The sequence below is a fragment of the Lathyrus oleraceus genome, chromosome 7, assembly GCF_024323335.1.
Source record: "Lathyrus oleraceus cultivar Zhongwan6 chromosome 7, CAAS_Psat_ZW6_1.0, whole genome shotgun sequence".
Lineage (NCBI taxonomy): Eukaryota > Viridiplantae > Streptophyta > Magnoliopsida > Fabales > Fabaceae > Lathyrus > Lathyrus oleraceus.
In genome coordinates, this window is record NC_066585.1 from 269,376,793 (window position 1) to 269,403,522 (window position 26,730).

Genomic DNA, 26,730 nt, shown 5'->3' on the forward strand with positions numbered 1-26,730 from the left:
TAAATGCTCAATCGGTTGTCAGTTGAGATCAATTGAGTACCTGTGTACTATATCTTTTGTTAGTTGTAACAATTAGAGCTCCTTTGTGCTCTAAATGTTGTCGATTGGGACCAATAGAGTAACCAGTGAACTCTGAAGGGATTAATTATGAATAAAGAGGCAGACCAATATTAATAATTACAAGAAAGGATATTTTTGGTAACATTAATAATTGGTCAATTGGTGCTGGAAGATAAAATATCAATTGGGATATTTTGGTTACTACTTAATATTATACATTATATATATTATATGGTACGTGTGGTGGAAAAGGAAAAAGAAGAAGTGGATAAGAAGAGAGGTGGTAGGTAAGAGGAAAGAAGATATATCAGAAAGAAGAAAAGAAAGGAAAGAAAAGAAAGGGAAGAGGAGAAAAAGAGGAAAAGAGGAAAAGAGAAAGAGGAAGAAGACTCATGGGAGAAGAAGAAGATGAAGCCATGGGGGGAAATAATCTATATTTGTGGGGTTAGGGTTTGTGTAAATTGGGATAAAGTTGTTGTGTGCATACTCCCTATCCATGATATGTGTTGAAAAATCATGTTATGTTGAAATAGTAGGTAAAAATGGTATATGGAAAGGAAAATAAAAGAGGAGTTATTTAAGGAAAGTTAACGGTATGAGGTAACCGGTTAACGCGCAGCAAAGAAAAGAAAGGGAAGAGGAGAAAAAGAGGAAAAGAGGAAAAGAGAAAGAGGAAGAAGACTCATGGGAGAAGAAGAAGATGAAGCCATGGGGGGAAATAATCTATATTTGTGGGGTTAGGGTTTGTGTAAATTGGGATAAAGTTGTTGTGTGCATACTCCCTATCCATGATATGTGTTGAAAAATCATGTTATGTTGAAATAGTAGGTAAAAATGGTATATGGAAAGGAAAATAAAAGAGGAGTTATTTAAGGAAAGTTAACGGTATGAGGTAACCGGTTAACGCGCAGCAAAATTTTCACTTTCTGGGCAGTTTCGTGAGTGGTTAACCGGCGGTTAACACTGAAACAGAATTATATCTTCTGTTTGTGCAAAATTTGTCACCAGTGGGGTTCGAACTCAAGACCTCCTTGAAACTATACATGCCTTACCACTAGGCTAGAGAGGTTGTTGTTGAATACTTATGCAATGAATAAATATTAATCTAAATCTTGATTAAGATAGATTAATGAATTAATTGAGCATTATAGCTCCGTTTTGGATGCGGACGGATGCATTAGTAAGATAATGAAAAATGCTATTATTATAATATCATATTATAGTAAATTATGTGTCTTACAAATTAAATGAATTATATTTATGATGGGTGTTAAACATGGTTGATATGGTTGATTGTGAAATAACACGACTAAAGATAACGTAAAGGACTATTATTATTGTTCCATGTTATAAAATAGGATGTGATTTATAAATGCCATGAATTTTATCATGATGAAAATTAAATATTGTTGTTATGTGAAAGGTGAAGTAACATGATTAAAACTCTACAAAGATGAGTGAGGAAACCTAGGAGAATGACGTGATTAATAACTTAGAAATATGATCTAGGTTATGGAACATGTGTGATATGTATGAGAATACAGTATTCATTCGTACGACGCTTATGTGAGGTCGTGGACGAATTGTTGCCATGATTGAGAATGAGACGCATTGTATGGAACATGCCATGTTATTATTTGTGTATTGTGGTGAATGAAGTCACCTATGATTAATGAATTCTGTTATGGTTCATGGAACCAATGATTATGGAACCGATCATGTATTCAGAATGTTGGTTTTTCTATGGTGGTACACATCTCTTGTGGTATGCTTAGATGAGTAAGCATTGGGATGTGGGACTAATGATTCGAGCCTCAATTGGGTTTGAGCCCCAACCATGGCGGACATGGGGGAAAGGTGGACACCTATGTGGATTAGAGTCCCATACGGTGAAAGATACCCTAGGTGGGTTAGAGTCCCATACGGGTGATGGTTCTTAAAAGTGGGTTAGATTCCCATAGGGGAACCTGATATCCACTGCAAAAGTCGAATCATACGAGCATGCATGAACCGAGGCTGGCTTAGACGTAAGTCCGATCGGGAATTGATGTTTCGTGATCTGAATAATGATCGTGGTTGAGTTATGAGAACTCAGATGCATGTTGCCATACAATTGCGAGATAGTTTCCCCATCGCTCAAGTCTTCGTTCCCTTGTTGACTTGAGTTGGATATGAGTTGAGTATCGATTAGAATACCCTGTAGAGCCGAGTGGACCCATAGGATAGGAGAACTCACTGAGATTATCATCTCATCCCATCATTGTTATTATTTTTTTCAGGTATTCTTTACAGGTTGGATCTAAGAGAAACTGTTATGGATGTTTCAAGGGTTGCTGTTTATTAGAATCTTCCGCTGTGGAGTGGTGTGCAATGAAGATATTGTACATAGTTCTTAGATTTTTATTGTTTAGGCATTATTGTATGACATGTTCCATTGATGTTTTAGTTTGGACATGTATATATATTGTTGCCATTAGGCACTTATGTTGTGACAGTACCAAAATTTAACACTTGTATGATATTATTCTAGATATATATTATACGGGTTGTTACAGGTTATGAGGAATGAGTGTCATGAAAGATGCGTGAAAATATTTAGAATTTTCAAAAATACACCAATGACAATTGATTGTGTATCCCATACAATCGATTGGCATGTTTGATTTTTTTCACTTTTTCCTTAATGACAATTGATTGTTGATTCCATACAATCGATTGTCTTGTGTAATAAATTGAAAGCTTCACTAGTATAATGCATGACAGCCAATTAATTCATAACATTAAAATTATTGAAAGTTTTAGAAGTAAAATGACACACTCAAGGTTCAAACCCATGACACTTGAGTACTTGGACACGCCCAATCAACCACTAGGAAAAATATTTGCTTGTTGAATACATTCTCATTAAATACTCTCATTTATAAGGATATGTAATGAAAACTTATGATGCATGAAAGTTTAAGAAAAAAATTGAGAAGGTTTTAGATGAAGAGATTGAGCACCTAAAATATATACACAAATGAAATTCCATTGGTACCTCAACCTTCGTGATTCAATCCTTCAATTTTCTAAAGCTCACGCAGTCTGATATTTGATTTCAATCTTTTTCTTCTTTGATATTTCTTCTTATGATAGCCTTTAATCTTCATCAAAACCAAGCTAAGAATGATGATCATGCCTTCTTCATAGAAACCAGTTACGCTAGGAACATGTACGCTTGCCAGATCGTGAGTGTAGAAAACCTCCCTAAGGTCAAGATTAAAGGCGAGCTTCAAGCACCGGAAGCCACAATCGCCTTTTAGGAGAAAGATGCAACTCACATTCACCCTGATAATAATGATCCCATGGTCATTATTGTCAAATGCAAATACTGGGAGATTAAAAGAGTTTTCATTGATCAAGGGAATTCTGCAAGCATATTGTATCGAGAGGCATTTGAAAGACTTTGCATCGACCTAGAAGACTTAAAGCCCTTCAGGGCATCGCTGGTTAGATTCTCCGAAGATAGGTACAAGTAAAAGGATATATCATCTTGAGGATCGCCTTTGGAGAAGAATATCAACCTAAGGAGATAAAGGTTAGGTGTCTGGTTATTGATACCCAATCTTCATATAATATGATTATACGACAATTAGCCTTTAACCGGTTGGGCGCCTCCTTGTCTACTCTATATTTATGCATGAAGTAACTGCTCCCAAATGGGCGAGTGGGGTTCATCCAAATAGATCAAGCGAATGTCAAGAAGTGTTATACAGAAAGCCTCAGGTTGAAGAGTGTTGCACCCCATAATTTGCCCTCTATTTTTAACTCTAACCAATTTTTTTGTTTCACATTCATTTGCATCATCTTCATAGCATAACATTTTTTTCTGTCTTAATATTAGCCGGAATAATTTCTCGGAATTTACAAACAGACTGGTCAAATTAACTTTTTAACTGTGCCTAAAATTAGTCAACGAAAAAATGTCAAGTTTAAGTTTGCAAATGTCGGTAACATTAATCTGCGGTTCACGTGGTTTAATTTGACATGCTAAAAATATTTTTACGACTATTTTTGGTCATATGTTGATCAGTCTGATCGGTTTAAATGGTCATAGTTTTTATTTCAAAATCCGATCAAACGCTGTATTTTTCCGAGTCATTTATTTCGCGCTGATTATTTTGACGTGTTCATTTTATTTTTTCGAGCATTTTGGTGCCCGACTTTTTTTTGAGTCTATTTATTTTTATATTGGGTCTAGAATAAATAAATAGGTTAATTAGTTTTTATTTTAATTTTAACTATTTTAATTATTTAACTTTATTCAGTTTTTAATTTTATATTGGGTCTAGAATAAATAAATAGGTTAATTAGTTTTTATTTTAATTTTAACTATTTTAATTATTTAACTTTATTCAGTTTTTAATTTAATATTGGGTTTCAAAATAAACTTAGGCCCATTATCATTAACCTAATTTGTTCCTATATATATTTACTAGCATGACTGATAGAAAAAAAAAGACAGAACAAAGGAGAGAAACTAAGAGAAGAGCTGACAGAGTTCAGAGCAACCTCCAGAGGCAAACCCTCAGATCGCTCTGCAAACCTCACGGGTGCAACTCAATTTCAATCGATCCTCCCCAATCAGGTTTGCCCTATATCCATCATCTTTATGCCTTCAATTTGAATTTTCTGAACATATGAGGTATTATGGGTGAATTTGATACCCTTTTGATGCATGTGTTTGACAGGAGGTTTACATTTTGATTTGGGGGCAACCCTTGATTACCCTATTTTTTTTCTCTAACCTGTTTGTTGAGTTTCTTTTTGTGAGGGCTCACATGATTCCTGCAGAGATGGTTTGCGTGGTTTTCCACATTATTTGTGGGATACCACCTGGAGGTTTCTTCCGATTACCTGTGCTTAATGGCTTAAGATATTTGTTTGTGACTGCTTATTCCAAAGGATGAGAGCTACTTGGATCATCAATATGATCTCAAGAGGGGTACTCCCAATGTGGTTTTATTTTCTTTTCCCTTATCTCTTGTATGTTTAGGAATTTAACCTTTTTTTTTCCTCCATTCTAACCCAAGCCAAAACTTTTTGTGCAAACAATAACTTTTGTTTTCAACATTAGAAACCTAAGCCTTATGCTTTTGATTGTCAAACTTATTTTTTATAACACTTATTTTGAATTGAACCTTTTAATCCACTTTAACCGTGTTATTTCCTCTAAACCATAAACCTTTTCTTAAACCTTAACAAACCTTATTATTATTTCCTATTTTCGCTCTTATTTATGTTATTCATACACTGTAATTGTTTCGCCTTTGTAATATTTTAAGTTTTAACTTGTAATATTTTCAGTTTTACTTTTCGCCATCTTTATTATGTAACTGCACCAAAGCGTTGTAATAATTAGGATTTTATTTTCTGCCATTTATTTTCTGCCATTTTATTTTTCTGCCATTTATTTTTCTGTCATTTAAATTCCTGCCATTGATCCTATATTAACTGCGTGGTTTAGTAATGTAGGGCGTGAAAACCTACTAAATTAATTATTTAATATTTTTCTATAACCTTTATCTTTTTTTTGTAAATAAATAATAAATACTAACTATTTTAATAATTTTTTTTTATTACTTACTTATAATAATAAATCCTTATATATTTTGTAAATAAAATCTAATTGACCATTTTTCTAATTGAATAATAATAATAAACCTATTAATCTAATAATTTGATATTTTCTATAATCTTTATTTATTTTGTAAATAACAAACTTAATATTTTTCATATAACTCTTTTATTTTATAATTTGTACATTAATATATTTTAAATTCTTTTATTATTACTAAATTATTTTAAACTCATATTTTTCTAATAACTTCTAAAAAAATCTAACTTGTTTAACCTAAAATAATTTCTTTTAAAATTCTAACCTTTTTATTATCACTTTATTATTATTGTTATTTTATTATTGCTTTATTACCATTGTTTATTTATTATTTTATTATTATTTGCTTTTATCTATTCTATTTTTGCTTCATTATTTTCCTTATTTTAATTTTGTTTTATTTATAATATTAGAAACAAATGTATAGGTTGTAAATTTATTCTTTTTCGCCTGATTATTATGTATCTGTCCCATAGCCATGTAATAGTTTAGGAATTTATTTTTCTTGCTTTTATTTTTGTAAATATTTATTGCGTGGTTAGTAATTTAGGGAGTGCAAAAAACTAACTGTAAATAATTGAACTTAGAAAATTAAATTCAAGACAAATATCTGAAAAATAACACTCACACACGTCAGTCGATCTTTGATCGCCATCTGTACTTCCTAGGGTATTCCTCTTGGTTGCCTTCTTTAAATGGTCAAGTCCCTCGAAAACAGGGGTGTCTTAAGCAAAGTCCCTTCAAACAGAAAAATCATCAAGTCCCTATAAACTTAAAAGATCAAGTCCCTACGAGGTTGCCTACGATATAATGATCTTGTCCCTTCGGTAAATATGATGATAGTCCCTACGAGTTGCTAAAGACACCCCTTATGTTGCCTTCATTGACCATACGATGACCCTACGCCCGTCCCTTAAACACATCCAAGGTAATGACTACCTATTCCTTAATAATAGGGACAGTCTTACCATTGAAAGAATATACGAGAACACGAAAGACTTAATCTAGGGTAGGTATCTCATAGTTACTTGCTCACACTTTTCAAAATTACTTTTACACCTCACAATTTCTAAACTAGGCTTTGTATACACCCATACGAGGGTCATTACAAAGTACTTAAAGAAATTTTTCGAATCACACACTACACTCTTGCAAACAAACAAAGTGAGCTAAGTAACTAAGAGCCCATGGATAACCATGGATATAAAGGGTGCTAATACCTTCCCTTTGTATAACCTACCCCCCGAACTCAAAATCTTTTTAAGGTCTTTCCTGTTCTTTTATGTCCTTTCCTTTTGGATAAAATAAAAGTCGGTGGCGACTCTTGCTATCCGCAACATTTAACTAAAGTCAGTTCTCCCACCGTGTTACAAAGAGATCCACACTCAAGGCAGGAACACCGGGAGGATTAGCTCTGGAATAAAGCCACCAGAAGAAATCTAAAAAGGCGAGAGGAGTTGAAGGCTAAAGGTCCAAGAGAGATACCCTCTAGAGATGTCAGGATAGTTGTAATTCTTTTTCGTTAATATTGTTTGATTGCTTTATTTTTAAAGGTGACTATTGTATCTCTACAGATTGTAAAAAAATAAGTTACTTCATGGGGAGCACTCTTTTCTCTTTACACTTTTACGTGAGGCAAAGATTTTTAATGAGGCACCTCACTTTTTATTAAGTTAAAATCTGTATGTTTGGCTATCTATTTATTTGCATGAAACTTAAAAGGACGAGAGAATATTTCTCGTTGAGGCGATCAAAATTCGCCCACAGAGGCGATCAATCTCTGGATCCAAAAGTGAGATTATTTCTGCCCATTGAGGATATATTTCTCGTTGATTGCTTTATTTTTAAAGGTGACTATTGTATCTCTACAGATTGTAAAAAATAAGTTACTTCATGGGGAGCACTCTTTTCTCTTTACACTTTTACGTGAGGCAAAGATTTTTAATAAGGCACCTCACTTTTTATTAAGTTAAAATCTGTATGTTTGGCTATCTATTTATTTGCATGAAACTTAAAAGGAAGAGAGAATATTTCTTGTTGAGGCGATCAAAATTCGCCCACAGAGGCGATCAATCTCTGGATCCAAAAGTGAGATTCTTTCTGCCCATTGAGGATATATGTTGGATTCTTAAGTGGGATCCTTGTCACCCATTGAGGTGATAATAATTGTTGGATCCTTAAGTGAGATCCTTGCCGCCCATTGAGAGGATCATAATCATTGGGCAAATTTTACGCGAGGCGAGGATTTTTAATGAGGCACCTCACTTTTTATTAAGTTAAAATTTGTATGTTTGGCTATCTATTTCTTTGTATGAAACTTAATAGGTCGAGAGAATATTTCCCATTGAGGCAATCAAAATTCGTCCACAGATGCGATCAATCTCTGGATCCAAAAGTGGGATTCTTCCCGCCCATTGAGGAGATAATAATCGTTGGATCCTTAAGTGGGATCCTTGTCACCCATTGAGGTGATATGAATTGTTGAATCCTTAAGTGGGATCCTTGCCGCCCATTGAGACGATCATAATCATTAGATCCTTAAGTGGGATCCTTATCGTCCATTGAGGTAATTATAATCGTTGGATCCTTAAGTGGGATCCTTACTGTCCATTGAGGCGATCATAATTGTTGAACCCCTAAGTCGGATCCTTGTTTCCCAACGAGGAGATAATATGTTATGTGGTGGAAAATGAAAGAGATGATTGTGTGGGTGAGAAAAGAAGAAGATAAGAAGAATGAGAAGAAAGAGTTATCAGAGAGAGAGGAAATGAAAACGTGAAAAAGGTAAAGAAGAGAAGAGAGGGGAAGAAAGAAAGAGGGAGAGAAGAGCTTGGGATGAAAAAGAAGAAAAGCCATGGAGTATCATCATCTTCATCACCAATTTCATCTCCTTTTCATCAATCTCATCATCATCTTCTTGTATCATGTGAGTTCTAGTTAGAACCTTATGATTTATAGAAAATAGGGTTTGTAGAATCATAGGATAGTTGATGAATATTTCATTTTAACTATGAGTTTTACCATGAACTTTACTTGCTTATGTACCACCAATGAGGATTGAACCTAGGACCTCTTTGTCATTGTGCAAGCATTACCAATAGACCAAGGATATTGTTGTTGAAAACTTATGTAATTGTATTCTACTTGTCTTCTAATCTTTAACCATGAATTATATGTTTTACATTAAATATTATTTGAATGGTTGTAACTAAACCATGAATTTTTTATGCATATTGTGACTCATTGTGTTATCATGTGTGTTCTTGCATATATTATGCTATTATATGTTTTCCATATGTGACATAGTATATGAGATTATGTATGCCATGAAAATCCTATGATACAAGGATCCGTGACCCGTGTCGGAAATCCTAGACGTAGGGTTGGCCGGGGAAAGATACCTTGATATGGTTTTCGACTATTGATTGTTTGAGTTAATGAACTCAAGAGACATGTTTCCACACATTGTGAGTTTTGTGTACTCAAGTCTCCTTCCCCCTTTGGACTTGAGTTAGGATTTGATTAGAACCTTGTATAGTCGAGTGGTCCCATAAGATAGGGAATTCACTGGGATTATTATCTCACCCCAATATTGTTGTTGTTTTTCATGTATTGTTTTGCAGGTTATATTACAAGAGGAGTTATGCATTAATGTTTCAAGGGATGCTGATAATTGTGATCTTACACTGTGGATTTTGTACAATTGCAGATGTTGTACATAGTTTTTAGGTTTTTAATTAGGAACTATTGTATGACATGTGCCATATGTGTTATTTTATTTATGGACATGTATATAAAGATGTTGTTAAACACTTATGTTGTGACAGTATCAATAATTAACATTTGTATGAATTATTCTAGGTATATATTATACGGGTTGTTACAAAACTAGTGTCGACCATAGCCACAGTGGTCCTAATGACACTAAGTACCAATTTTAACAATTGACATATAAATAAATAATGACAAATAATAATAACATTATTCATTTTAATATCAATAGCTCAAAATAAAAAATACTTGATAATCCAACACTTAAAGTGTCTAGAATAAAATATAATATGATAAGAAAATGGCATAAAGAACAAACTTCGACTAACCAAGTACATCAAAAGAACTCGCAATGCCCATGATCTCAACATGGTGTTTGAACATAATGGGCCTAAGTCCCTTAGTTAGGGGATCGGCTAGCATGAAAGCAGCACCAATGTACTCAACAACAATGTCATTTTTCTTTACAAGATCTCTGATTGCCAAATACTTTAACTCCAAATGCTTAGAATCGTTAGAAGTTTTATTATTCTTAGAGTAGAACACAACTGCATTGTTATCACATTAAAGCTTTAGTGTCTTAGCAATGGAATCAACAACACAAAGTCCGGCCACTAAATTTCTCAACTAAACAGCAGGAGTGGTAGCAGCATAATAAGTAATAAATTATGTCTGCATAGTAGAAGAGGCGACAAGAGTTTTCTTTTTACTCTTCCATAATATCGAACCTCCATCCAACATAAAAATGTAACCAGACATAGATTTCCTATCATTAACACACCCAGTAAGATCATAGTCAGTATACCCAACTATTTCCAAATTGCCAACTCTCCTAGAAAGAAACATATAATCTTTAGTTCTCTGTAAATATCTCATAACTTTCTTAGCAGCAATCCAATAGTCATTACTAGGTTTGGACTGGTATCATCCCAAGACGCCAACTATGAAATTAATGTTAGACCTAGTGCATACTTAATCATACATCAAGCTACCCAACACACTGTCAACGGGTTTTCCCTTCATTTACGCCAGCTCGATCTCATTTTTGGGACATTGATCTTTACTTAATTTGTCACCTTTAGTAACTGGAACATCCCCTGGCTTACAGTTCTGCATATTGAACATCTCCACAACTCTATCAATATAAGCCCCCTTAAGATAGATACATTGCTTAACTTTATTTTCTTCAAAACCCAATGAAGTCACCACCTCATCAAATTTCAAGTACCATTATCTGGAAGCTTGTTTCAAACCATAAATGGATATTCTTAATTTACAAACCAAATGCTCATTACTACTTGTCACAAAATCCTCATGTTGTTGCATGTACACCTCCTCATTAAGATCGTCATTCAGAAAAGAAGTCTTAACATCCATCTGATGCAATTCCAAGTCAAAATGTGCTACAAGAGCCATAATTATTCTAAAAGAGTCTTTAGTGGAAACAGGAGAAAAGGTTTCACTAAACACAATCCCCTCTTTTTGTGTGAAGCCCTTAGCCATAAGTCTTGCCTTAAACCTCTCAATTTTACCTTTTGAGTTCGTCTTTGTTTTGAATATCCACTTGCAGTCAATTGCCTTACAGTTTCTTGGTAACTCCACTAGTTCCCAAGCATCATTACTTACCATGGATTTCATTTCATGATGCATTGTATATGTCCACATGCTAGATTGAGAACAAGTAATATCTTTTAGATCATTTTAGGATCAATAACAATACCAACATCATAAGCATACTTACTAAGATAAACTACAAAATCATCAGGGATATCAGGTCGCTTTTGTCTTAATGGCCTTCTAATATGAATTTGCTTAACTGGCTCATCAGGTTGTGCAAGCTCAGCTATAATAGGATGATCTACTACATTTTCAACAAGTGGTACAACCACATCTTCAACTAGATGTTCGGCCATATTCTCATTTGGAGCAAAAACCCCATGAGCAGTGGATGATCCAACATTATCAAAATTAGACAGTGACAAAGTAACAATGTCAGGCATAAGAAAGTCAACATTATCAGATGCAATGACAGGCTCAACAACGTCAAGCTCAAGGAATTATGCATGCATGGACTCCATAATTTTATTACCTCTACCTGAATAGAAGAATCTGTATCCTTTAGCTCGATCTGGATATCCAATAAAAAAAACTACTAGTTTTAGGGTCAAGCTTTATCTCAAAAGGATTATATATTTTAACCTCTATGGGGGCAACCCTAGACACGGAGATGGTTCAAACTGGGCTTTCTACATGTCCAAAGCTCAAAAGGTGTTTTAGAAATTGATTTACTAGGAACTTTGTTAAGTATGTAGAGGGTTGTTTTTTCAAAGCATCACCCCATAAAAATTCTTGTAAATTATACCTATTCATCATGCTTCTTATCATATCCTTAAGAGTTTCATTTCGCCTTTCGACTACACCATTTTGTTCAGGAGTACCAAGCATTGTGTATTGTGGAACAATTCCATAATCTTGCAAATATTTTGCAAAAGGCCCCATGTGTTGCCCAGTAGAATCATATCTACCATAATACTCTCCACCACGGTCAGAACGTACCACCTTCATCACCTTTCCTAGTTGTTTTTCAACCTCAACTTTAAATATTTTAAACTTTTCAAGTACTTTTGATTTTTCCTTAATCAAGTAGAGATAGTCATACCGGGAAAAATCATCAATAAAAGTGATAAAAGATGTATTACCATAAATAGTGGGAGAAATGGGGCCGCTAATGTTTGTATGAATAATTTAGAAAAAGGTTTGAACTTCTAGTTGAACCTTTCTTATTGGTCTTAGTAAATTTTCCTCTAATGCAATCCACACAAGTCCCTAAATCATTGAAATCTAAGGAAGGTGAAACATCATCTCTAATTAACCTTTCAACTCTTTCTTTAGAGATATGGCATAAACGCTTGTGCCATAACAAGGAGGATTTTTCTCTAATTTTAGACCTTTTAGCAATTGAGCTCTCAACATTCAAGGATGGCTTCTGTGAGCCGTTTCGTTAAACATCGAGATTCAGCATTGTCAGATGTCTGGAACCTCTCTCCAATAGCAGTAACATATTCTTTAGAATTCTCTTTCTTATGCAATCCACTTGTCAGATGTTCAGAAATTATCCTCTTCATAACACACAAGCTAAGTCGGTCACTCCTCTCCCACTTAGCTAATTTTTCTTCCTCTTCAGGTGCACTCTAATCATTGATCACATGATTAGTTTCACGCAGTGCCGTGTCAAGATTAGTAATCCCTAATGAAAACTCAAAGTCTTTATTCCATTTCTTAATATTATACCCATTCAGTATCTCAATAGCAGCATAGCAATTGTTAATAGAGAAGGTCATTATTGAGACAAAACAGAAATGCATTAGAACAAATGATAAATGCAAGATATAGCTTTAATGAACATAAGTTATCACAAAGAGACCAACATTATCACACAATCGCCTTTGGATGGAATGCGCAAAACTCAGGTTACAACCAAGGTCAGAACCTCATATGAGTTACTCAATGAGCATACATTGGGTTCGAAAATCTATCTCATTTGGGTAGACAAATTCTCTAAACCAAAACACCTCCAACAACTTCATCTACAAATTTCGAGAATAAGCTACTCAATGAGCATACATTAAGTTTAAACATTTATCTCCTTTGGATAAATAAATCCCTTGGACTCAAGCGTCTTCAATAGCTATATCTTTAATCATAGTAATAACTTAAAACCATTCCTCAAACTACAAAGAGACTTTTATAAATTAAAATGAGTGATATCTCTTTGGTGGTAATCACACACAATTATCTATAGAATTTCTTGCATAAGAATCAAATTTTTCTTGGCAAAAAAAAATTCATGAATCAATCATGAATTTAAACAATATAGATACCTCAATATTATAGAGGATATTAGATAGTATTTTAAAATATTTAACCGAACAAATGTATCACAAAATCATACAAACAAATATTTATTTAATAAAATGTCCAAAATAATACAAATGAAAACAATATAAATGTGGAGATGTATTGTGTCATTATAATATTGATTCAACTGATTTTATATGTATAGTAAGTATATAGCTTCAATGAATATAAAATTCAATTATGATAATAATCGTTCAATTATAATAGTATACTGTGTAATATATCAATTGAAATTAAAATTGAATTAATTTCCAAATATACATCAATATGTCGTGTAACAATAATTGCTCAACACAGAAAATCACATAATGTGTAACATTTCAATTGAATTTGAAATATTAATTTATATTGAAATATCAATTGAAATTGAAGTTGATAAGTCAATGAAAACTTATCAAAATTACTTAATCACCACAGAACTTTAATAATTACATCACATCACCACTTGTTGAAAGAATATAAACAAAAACACAAAACTCGAAGTGGAACAAAGAGGGGGAAAATTGCACATGCAAGTGTTATACTGTATCATTGTTAATTGGATTCAGTTGGTTAATAATCATCCTATCACACATATTAGTTAATAAGAAGCGAAAGAATCAAAACAAAATTCTCAAAACTATAGGTATACCAAAATTATGTCTACAACATCCTTACACATATCAAACAAACCCTGTTTAAGGTTTTTTTTAATCGATGGAATCGGATGTAACGGAACGAAATAAGATGGAGTGGAATGATATTCTATTGTTTGAATCATTTAAAATTCAATGGAGCATAGCGGAATGAAGTGATATGAATTCCATTCCATCACAAACCACCATATTTCTTCCTTGCGGAATAAAGAATTTGCCTTATTCAGTTCTAAAATTTCCACTACGCTCCACTTCATTCCGCTTGGCTCATTTTATGATATCCAAACATAGCCAAAAAATTAACCGTACTTTTACGGTACTTTTAATCAATAAATTATTATTATTATTATTATTTTAATTAAACATTTTAAAATACAATATTTTATTAAAATAATATAATTGATTTTTTAAAATTTTAATTAACTTGAACAATATTCTGAAAAATCTAATTGGAAATTGATTACAGTAATTGTTCAAGATTAGATCATAATAATTAGAACCCTTAATTCATAATAATTGAGTTTTAACTCATATAATCTTAGTTCTAATATCAAAAGTGGAAATATTTAATGATCGATTATATGAAATTAGAATATTAATAATTATTTGATGAAGTCATGATTCGGAATCCCGAAAAGATGAATAACGGAATCTTCCTCTATATCACACACTCTCCTTCACAATTCTCAATGGGATAAGTTGTGAAATTGTCTGTTATGTTTCTGATTCTTATGATTATAGAGAAGACTTATTTATATATATATATATATATATATATATATATATATATATATATATATATATATATATATATATATATATATATATATATATATATATATATATATATATATATATATATATATATATATATATATATATATATATATATATATATATATATATAACCCTAGTCCCTATCCATTGTGCACACAGGGTTAAAGTTCACACTTTTACCCACACCAATCGGGTTTGAGATACTGAGTCTTTAATTAAAAAGATTACTTAACCAATAAAATGACTTATTTATGCACCCCGTCAGAATCACAATTAACTCATTTTTCACAAACTAAATAACAATTGATGTTGTTTTCCTAATAAAGGGACAATTGTTAATGTCATTATCTTCACATAAGCTATGTGTAAATCTAAAAAAAAAAGGTTGATGTGGTGTTCAAGATAGATCTTGAAAAGGCCTATGATTATGTTAATTGAGATTTATTGGAATTTCATTTGAAGTGCAACGAGTTTTCTCCCATTACTATAAACTTGATCCTTCCCTGTGTAACTAACTCCTCAATGTTTATTTTTTGGAATGAGAGATAACTACCAAATTTTGTTCCGACTAGAGGATTACGACAAGGGGACCCTCAGGTAGGGATCATTTATGATATCTTGAATCGTTTTACCATATTTTTTTGTCTTAAAGTGAATGTTACTAAATCAAATGTGTTCTTATCTGCTGCCACTAAGAGGAGTAAAATGGATTTAATCGTCTCCAGCACAGATATCAAGCAAACTCTTACTCTAAAGAAGTACTTGGGTTTCCCTATGTTGCATTATCATCTTCAGCGCAAGGACTTTGAGTTTCTAGAGGATAACATTATTCAGAGGTTATCATCTTGCCAATATAATTTGTTAAACAAAACTGGTCGATTAACTCTGGTTACGTCTATCATAAACTCCATCCCAAATTATCATATACAAGTGGCCTGGGTACCTTAGCCAACTTGTGATTTTATTGATAGGATGACTAAGATTTTTTATAGAAAAATCATTCAAACTCTAGTGTGCAGCTTATTGACTAGAATAAAACCACTAAGCTCAAAAGTTGAGTGGTCTTGGAATCCGGAAAGCATGAAAGGTCAATAACTCTATGTTAAGTAAGTTGATTTCGGATTTCCACTATGATTGTAATTCCATATGGGTTCATATTTTGAAGCTAAGTACATCAAAATATTCCTTAATATGAAAAAGAAATAGGGATTAGTTACTTGAAATGAAAATATGAAATCTCTCTCGACTCTTAAAAATGGATTTGAATTTATATTGGGGGATGGAAACTCCTCTCTCTAGTTTTTCAATTGGTCTGGGATAGAGAAATTATCAAAACAGATTCTCTATGTGGATATCCACAATCTGGAAATGTGAGTGAATGATGTTTACTTGGATGAAAAATTTAAACTTCAATTAATTATATACTAATATTCATTCGGTATTTCGTGACCGCCTGAAAGCGTTTCTCGTTTGTTTGAATTCACCAGTTCCTGATCAGTTAACTTGGAAAGACAATTTATACATATATATATATATATATATATATATATATATATATATATATATATATATATATATATATATATATATAATGTTTTGGATGGTTATAACTGACTCAACAGACTTGAATTTATTCAGAATACAACAAAACAATAAATCTTAGAAGTGTGTGTGGCATATTTCTGCTCCTAAAAATGTGAAATTCTTCCTTTGAACGATTTTACATAATCCCTTTCTACGAGATCAATATTGTTTCATCGTGGCACCCTTTAGACGAATCTTTGTCATATATGCAATTCGGGACGCTGAGACGACTCAACCCTGCTTAAAAGATAATGAACTTGTTATTCGCTTTTAAAAATCTATTGACTTCTTGGACTCACTATTCTTTCAAGGGTATAGTTATATGATTAGATTAATCATGACATCAATAATGACTATCTTTTTTACGGCTTGATGGTGGTTGTGGCGCATTAGGAACAAATTTTGTCTTGCAAATGAAATGATATCTTTATATACTTTGAAATTCATCATAGTGAATTATGTTAATCTGATAGCTAAATATATTCTCAAGCATAATATGTTACATCCAACAAGAACAATCACGTGAAATGCACACAAAAATAATAATATGAATTTGAATGTTAATGGTAAGAACTTTGATAATCTCAGTGTCTCAAATTTTGATAGATAAATTTGAAATGTTAATGGTGGTTGGCATAATTTGACAATATTATGACATATTTTCGTATGGCCTAGCAACTTAGTATCAAAGATCTCATGTATTATTTTGACTTCAACTCTCCTATTTATTTCATCCCTATGTCGTGATTTTTCCTCTCTCCTAATAATTCTCGCACTTATTTGTCACGTAACCCAATTTTTATCATTCATTGTGCATATAACATTCCTAAGCAAACGAAATCTTTTCTCTTTGGCTCTTCCCAAGAGGCAATCTGAACGTCTAAGGTACGCATAGGATTTAACATTCAGGCATCCCTAAGAAAACGATTTTTTTCTGACTCTGGATGGAATGAATATCTAAGATATGTAAACAAATATTTTGAAAGTTGAACATCAATGATGTCTATCAAAAATAGGAGAACCAGAATACCACGTGAATACCAAAGCTTATACAGATTATGAATGGATGAAATTTTAACCAATTACGGTAACATTCAGCTACAGACATAGCCATAAATACTGAGACTGCCTAAACTACCAACAAACCTATCAAAAATGTCTTTTACCAGTTTTAGCTGTGTCTCACAATAAAAAAAACATAAGTAAAAACAAAACTTCAATGGGAAACAAAAAATAAGTTTGTAACATTCCATGTTCCTTTCCAACTCCCTTGACAATCTACTTCAGTTTTTTAGTTTTCTTCAACGTATGATGATGCTCTTTAGTTTTCTTCAACGTGTTCTTCCTCCACTTTCTCGGCACTGCATCACAAAGTCAAAAGCATTGTTAGTAAGTGGAATAGGAAATAAGTCAAAAGCACAGTTAGTATGTGGAGTAGGAAATAAACATTGGCATTTGGATCTTGCTTAATTAATAAGAAGTCCACCATTTATACGGGCAATATCATCCCCGTAGTCAAGGGGCAACATCTAAGATTTTCCTCTTAAGTAAAAACAAAGCTGATAATCACAAGTCATGAGTAAACAAAGCTGATAAACACAAGTCGTGAGTCCATCATTTATCAAAGTATGTTATTAGAAATATAGAAATTGCCTTATACTTTTAATGCATGGTATTGTGATAATCCAACAATCAAGCATCATCACGCATGCTAAATGACGCATAATCTAATAACATCTTGTCCTCTAGAAGAAACAGAGTCAATACTTAACAACCACATCCTCACAGAGAGGACAAAAAGTACATAAACCAATGAATGTTCAACTCAGTAGTATTAAATGTTGGCCAGAAACTCTTGAAAACCTCAAATAAGTACCTTAAAAATTGTTTAGATGCGACTAAGAGATAGACATATATTGCAAGGTTTAAGTTTATAAATCATATTGTTTTTATGTGTTTTATAATGTGTATTATATAAAGTAACATTTATGAGAAAAAAATAGTCTTGGCATACAAGTTAATAGTGAAGCAACAGTTTAGAAACTGAAAACTACCATCACTGAGCACATCAGAGCCATTTGTTTGTGAACTTACCGGCTGATTATCGGCTAGTAGCAGGGCAGTGTCTGAATTATATCAAAGTATATCATGAAAAACCTAACTATTATAATCAGAAACACTCCAATTTCTGATAAGTATAAAAGGGGAACCAAGCAACTAACAAGAATATTCAGAGAACAAATAATGAAAATAAAATAAAATCATACTACTACTAGTATGTTGGTTCACCTTTCTGAACGACCATCATCAGATGGTGAAGATTTCCTCCAACTCCTCTCAGATCGATCTTCCGCACGTCCATTGCCAGAACCAAAACCCCTCTTTCCGAACCCTTCCACTGCTGTCTCCTTAATCTTCATGCTCTCAAGTTGTTCATCAATCTTCTTCCAATCCTGACCTTTCTCTGCCAAAACCTGCTCCCTTGGCCTAGCTTCACCAAATGGATTTGCACCCTTAGGCTTAGCCACAATCCCAGAAACAGCACCAGCAGCAGGAACATCCTGGTTTTCATTACTCGCAGATGGAGACCGCGGTTGCAAAACAAGCCTCGGCCTTCCACCAGCAACCGTCTCGGTTCTCTCACTTCCAACACTAAATTCACCTTTTTTCCTATTCCAATTATCCGAATCCGCACCACCGCTGGTACCAAACCCTACTTTCCTCTCTCTATCAAATCCTCCACCACCACCACTGAATCTCCGTCCCTCCGACGGCACAAAACTCTTACTCGAAACCCAACTATCAGATTCATCAGCACGAGACTGCGAATCAAAAAACCCACCTCTCTCCCCTCTTTCCCTATCCCTTCTCTCAAATCCATTCCCAACCGCAGGCTTCTTTGCAGCCGCCCAATTATCAATCTCATCCGCCCTAGACGGTGCAGTCTCCCGATTCGAATCCCTAGAACCAAACGAATCATTCCGCCTCAATTCACTAGAAACCCTAGAGGAACCCCATCTCGAAACAGAACTCTCATCTCCACCAGAACCCCGATTAGGACGGTCCCCATAAGATCTAAACCCTCCTCCTAGACGAGTCCTATCACTTTCAATCTCCTCGGCGGTCCTTTGACGAGGACCGGTAGGAAGAACCACAGGATCTTGATGTGTAAAAGAAGAAACCGGTTTGGCGGTAAACTCAGCCAAACTTAGGGTTTGGGCTTTCTTCTTTTTGGGCTTGGTTGCGGCGGCGACGGCGAGAGAAGGAAATTCAGCGAGCGGTTTGGTTTCAACGGTGTTGCTGCTTTGAAGGAGTTCGGCTTCGTGTTCCTCAGAATCGAGTGCCCATGCACCAGGCTTAGACCAAGCAGATACAGTAGCCGCCATTCTCTTTTCTTCGATCTTTTTTCGTCGCAAAATTCACAGCACAATCTTAGCTTGCGTTTTTTGGCAGCAAATCTCACCCAGCCCTCTTTATATAGGACTTGAATCAACGGTGCGGATTTTTATCTTAATTTAATGAATCTGTTTTTTTGTTGAGGATTAATTGCGTAATTATTTAAAAGATAATTCTGTTTTTTTAATATTTAAAAGAGGATTCTGTTTTTTTAATATTTAAAAGAGGATTCTGTTTTTTGGAAAATTTTAAAAGATAATTCTTTCTTTCTTTTTGACTAGTTAAAAGAAAAATACTAATAAACAAAATAATAACTTGTGCAAATTAACTAAATTACGCAAATATATATTCTGTGGGCTATATTCAGTTTTGGGTTTTCCAGGAAAGGAAATCAGATTTGAATATTAGAAATAGTAGGTTGTTAATTCAAAATCTCTTTCTTAAATTGTCTTTTCAAACAAATTTTTCATCTCTTAATTAGAATAGTGCGGTCAAAGTCGAACCGTTAAAATGGACTGATTTATATAAGTCGATTTGTCAAACACAAAAAATTATAAAATTTGTCTTAAAAATTAGGGGAATTTCTTAATGCACCATAATGTTATTTAAACAACACGTGAAAATACTTAATGCACCTTGAAACGTTAAATGAACCGGAGATTCATCTACGTAATAATTTAAAATATATATCATGCATCACACATCATTTTACAAATTTATTGTACTAGAGATGCATCTCCGTTTATTTTACGAAGAATATCTTTGTAACCTATCAAAACAGAAAACTACATGTTATGTTTGTTTATGTGTATTCGGATGAAGATTTATAAGTGTTATATATCATGTTATGTGACGAGATTTAAATTATACAATCGATATGCAAAAAATATCGTATATAAATTCAGATGGTCCAAAATTGTCATATATAAATAAAGTCGAAACAACGATATAGTAGCATGAGGTGAAAATAAAATACAATCCATAATGAATTCGAAGTACAACTACCATATATATTACTGCACTATTGTGTATGTCGTACTACATCCCATCTGGCTCCTCAAGCTCATCGGCCACCAATCCCCCACACCTTTCACCAATGTCTCTAGTACATCAATGCCCATGATGCGTCTGTCATGATGGCATATAGGACCTGCCTCACATCAGTCCCATCAGAAAGATACCTTTATTAATGCTTGTCTTCGTAGTCTCCACTATGCGACGATATTTAGGCAAGACATCATCAGCATGATCTAAATGTGTCTGCTCATCCTCTAGTATCTCCTGACGAGTTGGTCTCGGTGGATCTTCTGATGAGCCCCTCTGGTTCTGGCTATCTTCGACAATGTAGCCTCTGGGTCAACTCTGAGATAGTTTACCATCAACTCAAGTGACTTGTCTTTGGTAATCCTCCCATGATATAGAAGTTTTCCCCTGATCGAAAGATGGAGCAAACACGACAATCATCAAGTATGATAGATATCTCATCAAGCGGGAGATGAAATGACGAGGTCTCTGTGTGCCATCACGCTATAAATGCATTAAGCATCTCATGGTTGACCGTAATATAACCGGTCATGCACAAGTCCTCCATCCCAGATTGAAACAAAGCTGCTTGTAATCATTCCTCATTCGACTGAGACAAACCAATAATCTTCCGCCTGTGTGTAATAATCTTCAACGGATCAAGGTCCTGCAGAAAATAAAAACTAATGTCAGAAGCTTATAATATATTTAAAATAATGAATCCAACTAATGCCTCTGGATACAAATGCAGGAGTGACAACTCTATAGGGCCTCCTCAAAATGCCTCTAGCTCAGCATCCTCAACAACCTCACCATCTGGAGATGGCACTAACTCAGCAGCACCAGAAGCAGGATGGGGCACTGGCTCAAAAGTATCATCCATAGGTGGCACTGACTCAGCAGCATCAGAAGTAAGAGGTACCACCAGTGACTCGGGTACCTCTGGCGCCTGAAGAGGTGAAAACTGGCGGCTGTAGGAGGATGGAATGAGTGATGCGTCGGTAGGTAAAATATGTCTCTTATGGGAAAAAAAGATGGAGAAGTGTGAGGAGAAGCATGGACCCCAAAAGTATATATCTGCATGGCCATAGTGAACAAGATCCTCTAAAATCTGACTTTTCTCCCGACACATTGATGCATGTTGTGAAATCCTCTTGTGCCTCAGTCTATCGTGTCTATCAGCCATAATTCCTAAAAGTTAAAGTAAACCAAACAATTAGTGCAAGCAAGCAACACTACAAACAAGAAAAGCAAAAAACAAATCATACTACTAATTTCTAGAGATGCATTTTCGGTTACTAGGAAACTTAAACGTTCAAAATTTTCGGAGATTCATTCCAGAGTTTTCTGCAATATCTCAGGTGCGTCAATGGCGACAATGCAGACAAGTAAACATAAAAAAATAATGCTTTGATCATCATTTTCAACCAATAAACATGTTTTACACTATGTCTAAACTATCATTCATGTAATTTCTACTCATTTCTCAACTTAATCATCAATTTCTACTCATTTACACAAAAACTAAAAAAACTTATAAAAACATCAAAAACTTACAATTTTTCACTTTGTTTCAGTGTTGGATGATGTTTCTGATATCCTTTATGTTGATTGAAGATCCATTGAGCTTAGTTGTTTGACTTTGGAGTTAGTTAGGGGAGAAATTTTGAGAGAGTTTGATAAACTTATGAGTTTCTTTAGAAATGAGGAATGAGAAGGGTTATGGCGCGATTTAAGCTCCAAAACCTCCCGGAGATGCATCTCTAAAATAAGTTTGAAGATGCATCTCTGGAAAAGTTTAACATTAAGACATAATTGCGTGTGTCTAGAGATACATCTTTGGAATCTGGGGGATCTTTTAGTATTTTCACATGGTGCATAAGTGACATATATGGTGCATTAAAAAATTTCAAAAATTAGAGCCCATATTTTTTCATGGCTTTTTTAGCCTGGTCCTAAAAAGTCGTTATCCATTAGGGCTAGCCTGTATGGCCAGTGAGTACCCATTAAATCCGCATAACTATAAATTAAAAAAAAACTATATAAATATGTTGTCTCACATCAAACAACATATTTATTTCTCCCATTTCACTAAATTGTATCTATATTTTATTCAATTTTTCACTTTAAATATTATACATTAATATAATCAGTTTAGTATTCAATTGGTTTGTGTTTTTATTCACAACTTTCTCATATTCTATTAGTTTTTCTTATTTTAAACATTTGATTATTATTATTTTATTATATTCAATTTAGTCATGTGTTTTATTTAAAAACATATTGTAGTATATAAAATATAGTATATGAAAATGTATTTTCATGGCTTTTTTAGCCTGGTCCTAAAAAGTCGTTATCCATTAGGGCCAGCCTGTATGGCCAATAAGTACCCATTAAATACGCATAACTATAAATTTAAAAAAAAAACTATATAAATATGTTGTCTCACATCAAACAACATATTTATTTCTCCCATTTCACTAAATTGTATCTATATTTTATTCAATTTTTCACTTTAAATATTATACATTAATATAATCAGTTTAGTATTCAATTGGTTTGTGTTTTTATTCACAACTTTCTTATATTCTATTAGTTTTTCTTATTTTAAACATTTGATTATTATTATTTTATTATATACAATTTAGTCATGTGTTTTATTTAAAAACATATTGTAGTATATAAAATATAATATAATACTTAAAAATGTATTATCTTTAAGGTCAAAGTGGTCAAAAGTTTAGATCTTTAAATATGTGATAATATGTGATTACATATGTATATGGAAATTTATGATATGGTATAGACAATTCTTAAATGTCAAATCAACTTTTATATGAACTAGTATATGAAAATTCAAGAAAGATTGTTTAAAATAAAAAAAAAAAATTGTAAATTTTTGTAATCGGTCTTTGTTTAGTTAAAATTTGTGATATGTGTTCTGGGTTGGCCATACCCTCAGCAATCTGGCATATATCCCGAGATCTGACCACTAAACAGAAAGCAGTCCTCAGAATAATCTGATCATTGCATGATCTTTTTCTAGTCTGGCCATCTCCAGGCACAACACTCTAAAGCCCTTGGAACGTTCCTCCGACTATTGTACCTTAAGTAAGCTAAAAGCATGGGGAACCATCTCTCAAAAGCATCCAACGGTCATCCACATCTCATGTCGGTTAGTTAGCAAGTTAGTTATGCAACTCCTCTATATATGTGAATTTAGTCATTTCAAGTAACAATTTTGAACATAATTTTGAACACTCTCTCTCTCTCTCTCTCTCTCTCTCTCTCTCTCTCTCTCTCTCTCTCTCTCTAACTCATATACTAACTTTAGCATTGGAGTACTAACCTTGCATGTACACCCCTTGTTTCGTCGCATCCGAAGCTCTCTTCCACCGTAGCTTTCGTGATCACACATATTTCTGGTTTAGGTATGGAACAATGGCGTTATCTGTGGGAAACGACTTATGATTCTCGCATCCCTTATGATTCTCTATTTCCAAGCACGCTCCTCTGGTGTGAGACTTTCCTCGACTTCGAACCAGAGGCTTCAAAAGATCGAAGGAAATTTGGTTGTGTCCAATAAAATTGAGTTCAACATCGATAAAGATACATTGATTCCTTATATCTTCACTTTTTAGAACTTCGTCGAGATACATAAATGACTGGATCGATAAGTACTCATTTTGCCACCCCACAAGAAGCCATTTTGGCAGCCACTAGTATGATACAATCAACCACTAGTCAACCAAACACCACTCCTCTAACTGGCGAGGTAAACCTCAATACCAACACTCTTCAACGACCTAATGTGGCACTCCCTCCACCACGAGCGGAAACTGTAACACCCTAATTTTTCGTTTATTTTATTTTAATTGAGTTTAAAATACTTTAAATTATTTTATTTGAGTGTTCTATTTAATTTATTGGTATATTGAGAATTGGTAAAGTTTTATTAGAATCATCATTAATTTTAATCATGTACATAATATAAATAATGAGAAATTGAACTTTTGGAAGAAAATTATAATTTAAATTAAAATTAAGGAATATGGTGGAATTAGTGAGAGTTGAGTGGAGTTTGTGGAGTTAATAAAAAAATAGAAATTAGTTTTTATTTATTTAAGATGAAAAAGTTGGGAGAGAGTTTTGTCGGCACGTAGAAGTTGTGAGAAAAGTGGAGGCAAAACCCTATGAAAGCTTTTGAATGAGAGAATAGAGCTTCCATTGTCAAGAGCTTCAACCTTTGTTGCAAATTCGAGGTAGGGGGATTGTTCATGATATGGGTGTTTAAGCATGAAGGATAAAGAGGATTCCTTATCCTCATTCCATTTTTCCTTCTATTAAATTTTACATTGATGAAATTGTTGAATCTTGAGATGGTTTGTGCAAAACCTCTCTTAATTTGATGAACATGGTGATGATTTTCCCTTTTTCGTGTTGAATCTTGGGAGAGTGTTGTATTGGTAACTGATTTTCGTATGAAATTGTATGTACAATTTCTGAGTTTTGAAGTTCATGAATATATGTTTTAATTTGATGATCATGGTGATGATTTTGTGACTAACTAATGATATAGATGATTAATCTATACGTTATTGATGTGCCAAATGTTATATGATTGAAGTATGATGATTTGTTGTACATATGGGGTTCTCTAGAATCAAAATCAAAGGTCTATGTTGAAGAAAAATGGGTTTAGGAGTGAAATTCCTGTGAAAATTTAGCTGAAAAACAATGCAGACAGGTTTGATTCGAATCAGTATTTCAACATGATTTGAATCATAAGTTAAAATTTGGAAGAAAAAAATCATTTCTACCTAATTTTATTCGAATCACAGTTTCAACATGATTCGAATCAATGGTCAAATTTTAGAAAAAAAACATTTCTAACTTATTTGATTCGAATCAGGAAAATAACATGATTCAAATCAGAAGAGGTTGGTTTTGTTCAGATATTGTTTTCACCCTAACTTGAGTTTTATGACTCTGATTGAGATGCAGTTCGAAGCGTTGGAAAGCTAATGCATACGGATATATTATGGTGATGTCCCAAGATGTTTTAAATGTGTGAATGGGGTCGTTTGACTCGAGTGTTTGTGAATAGTTTTGACTATGTCGACTGATTCATTTTGTTTGATGAGTGTTGATGAGAAAACTACTTATTTTAATTATAATGATGAGTTTTAGGATGAATGTCTCATAAGAAGAAAAAAGGTGTTGATTTTATGATGAGATTTTTGTTAAGAGAGGAATATTTGTTGTAACCTTGTAATGGCGATATTCATGCGGAGTTTTAGGTTCATAGAGGAAACAATGATAAGTATTGGAGTTGGAGATTTGAGATGAGTATTGCATTTGTTTGTTGCATTCATGCATTATGTATATCGAAGATAGGTAGGAATTTGGTCTAGTGACGAGTTTAATGGTTTAGAGAGGAACCAGGTTTATAGAGGAACCAATGACGAGTCTAATGGTTTAGAGAGGAACCAGGTTTATAGAGGAACCAATGACAAATGGATGAATCAGTAATATACCTCTAATATCCAAAACCTTGGTACCACATGCATTGGAGTAAATGAGATGAATACATTGCATACATAACTGCATTTGTGATTGATTTTTGTTGTGGATGATTTATGTGATTGATGATTGATATTAATTACAATATCCTTGTTGTTTTATTCATCACTAACATATATGAATGTATTCTCACCCCTTGTTTATTTTGAAGTTTCAAGAAACACAAGAAAGGGGGGATTGAATTGGGTTTCTAAATTAAAACTTTTTGCTACCCAATAATACAAACAACAAGATATCAACAAAGGTGAATACACAAATATTGTTATCCTGGTTCGTTGTTAACTAAGCTACGTCTAGTCCATCCTCCAGAGTGATTTCGCCTTCAAT

At 33.5% G+C, this 26,730-nt stretch overlaps 1 protein-coding gene across 1 annotated transcript; it reads right to left on the reverse strand.

Moving 5' to 3' along the window:
• Positions 1–17,428: 17,428 nt before the first annotated feature.
• On the reverse strand, positions 17,429–19,875 carry LOC127100701 (eukaryotic translation initiation factor 4B3). The gene is made up of 2 exons (XM_051037955.1): positions 18,691–19,875; positions 17,429–17,762 (listed from the first exon to the last, which is right to left on the reverse strand). The coding sequence occupies exons 1-2, from the start codon at positions 19,785–19,787 to the stop codon at positions 17,723–17,725; spliced, it is 1,137 nt and encodes a 378-aa protein (XP_050893912.1). The 5' UTR covers positions 19,788–19,875; the 3' UTR covers positions 17,429–17,722.
• Positions 19,876–26,730: the final 6,855 nt, after the last annotated feature.

Excerpts from the sequence above, each read along its gene's own strand:
- LOC127100701 (XM_051037955.1), bottom strand. The coding sequence starts at position 19,787 with ATGGCGGCTACTGTATCTGCTTGGTCTAAGCCTGGTGCATGGGCACTC. Across the intron at positions 17,763-18,690 it reads GATGATGGTCGTTCAGAAAG|TGCCGAGAAAGTGGAGGAAG; the intron begins GTGAACCAACAT and ends TTTGTGATGCAG.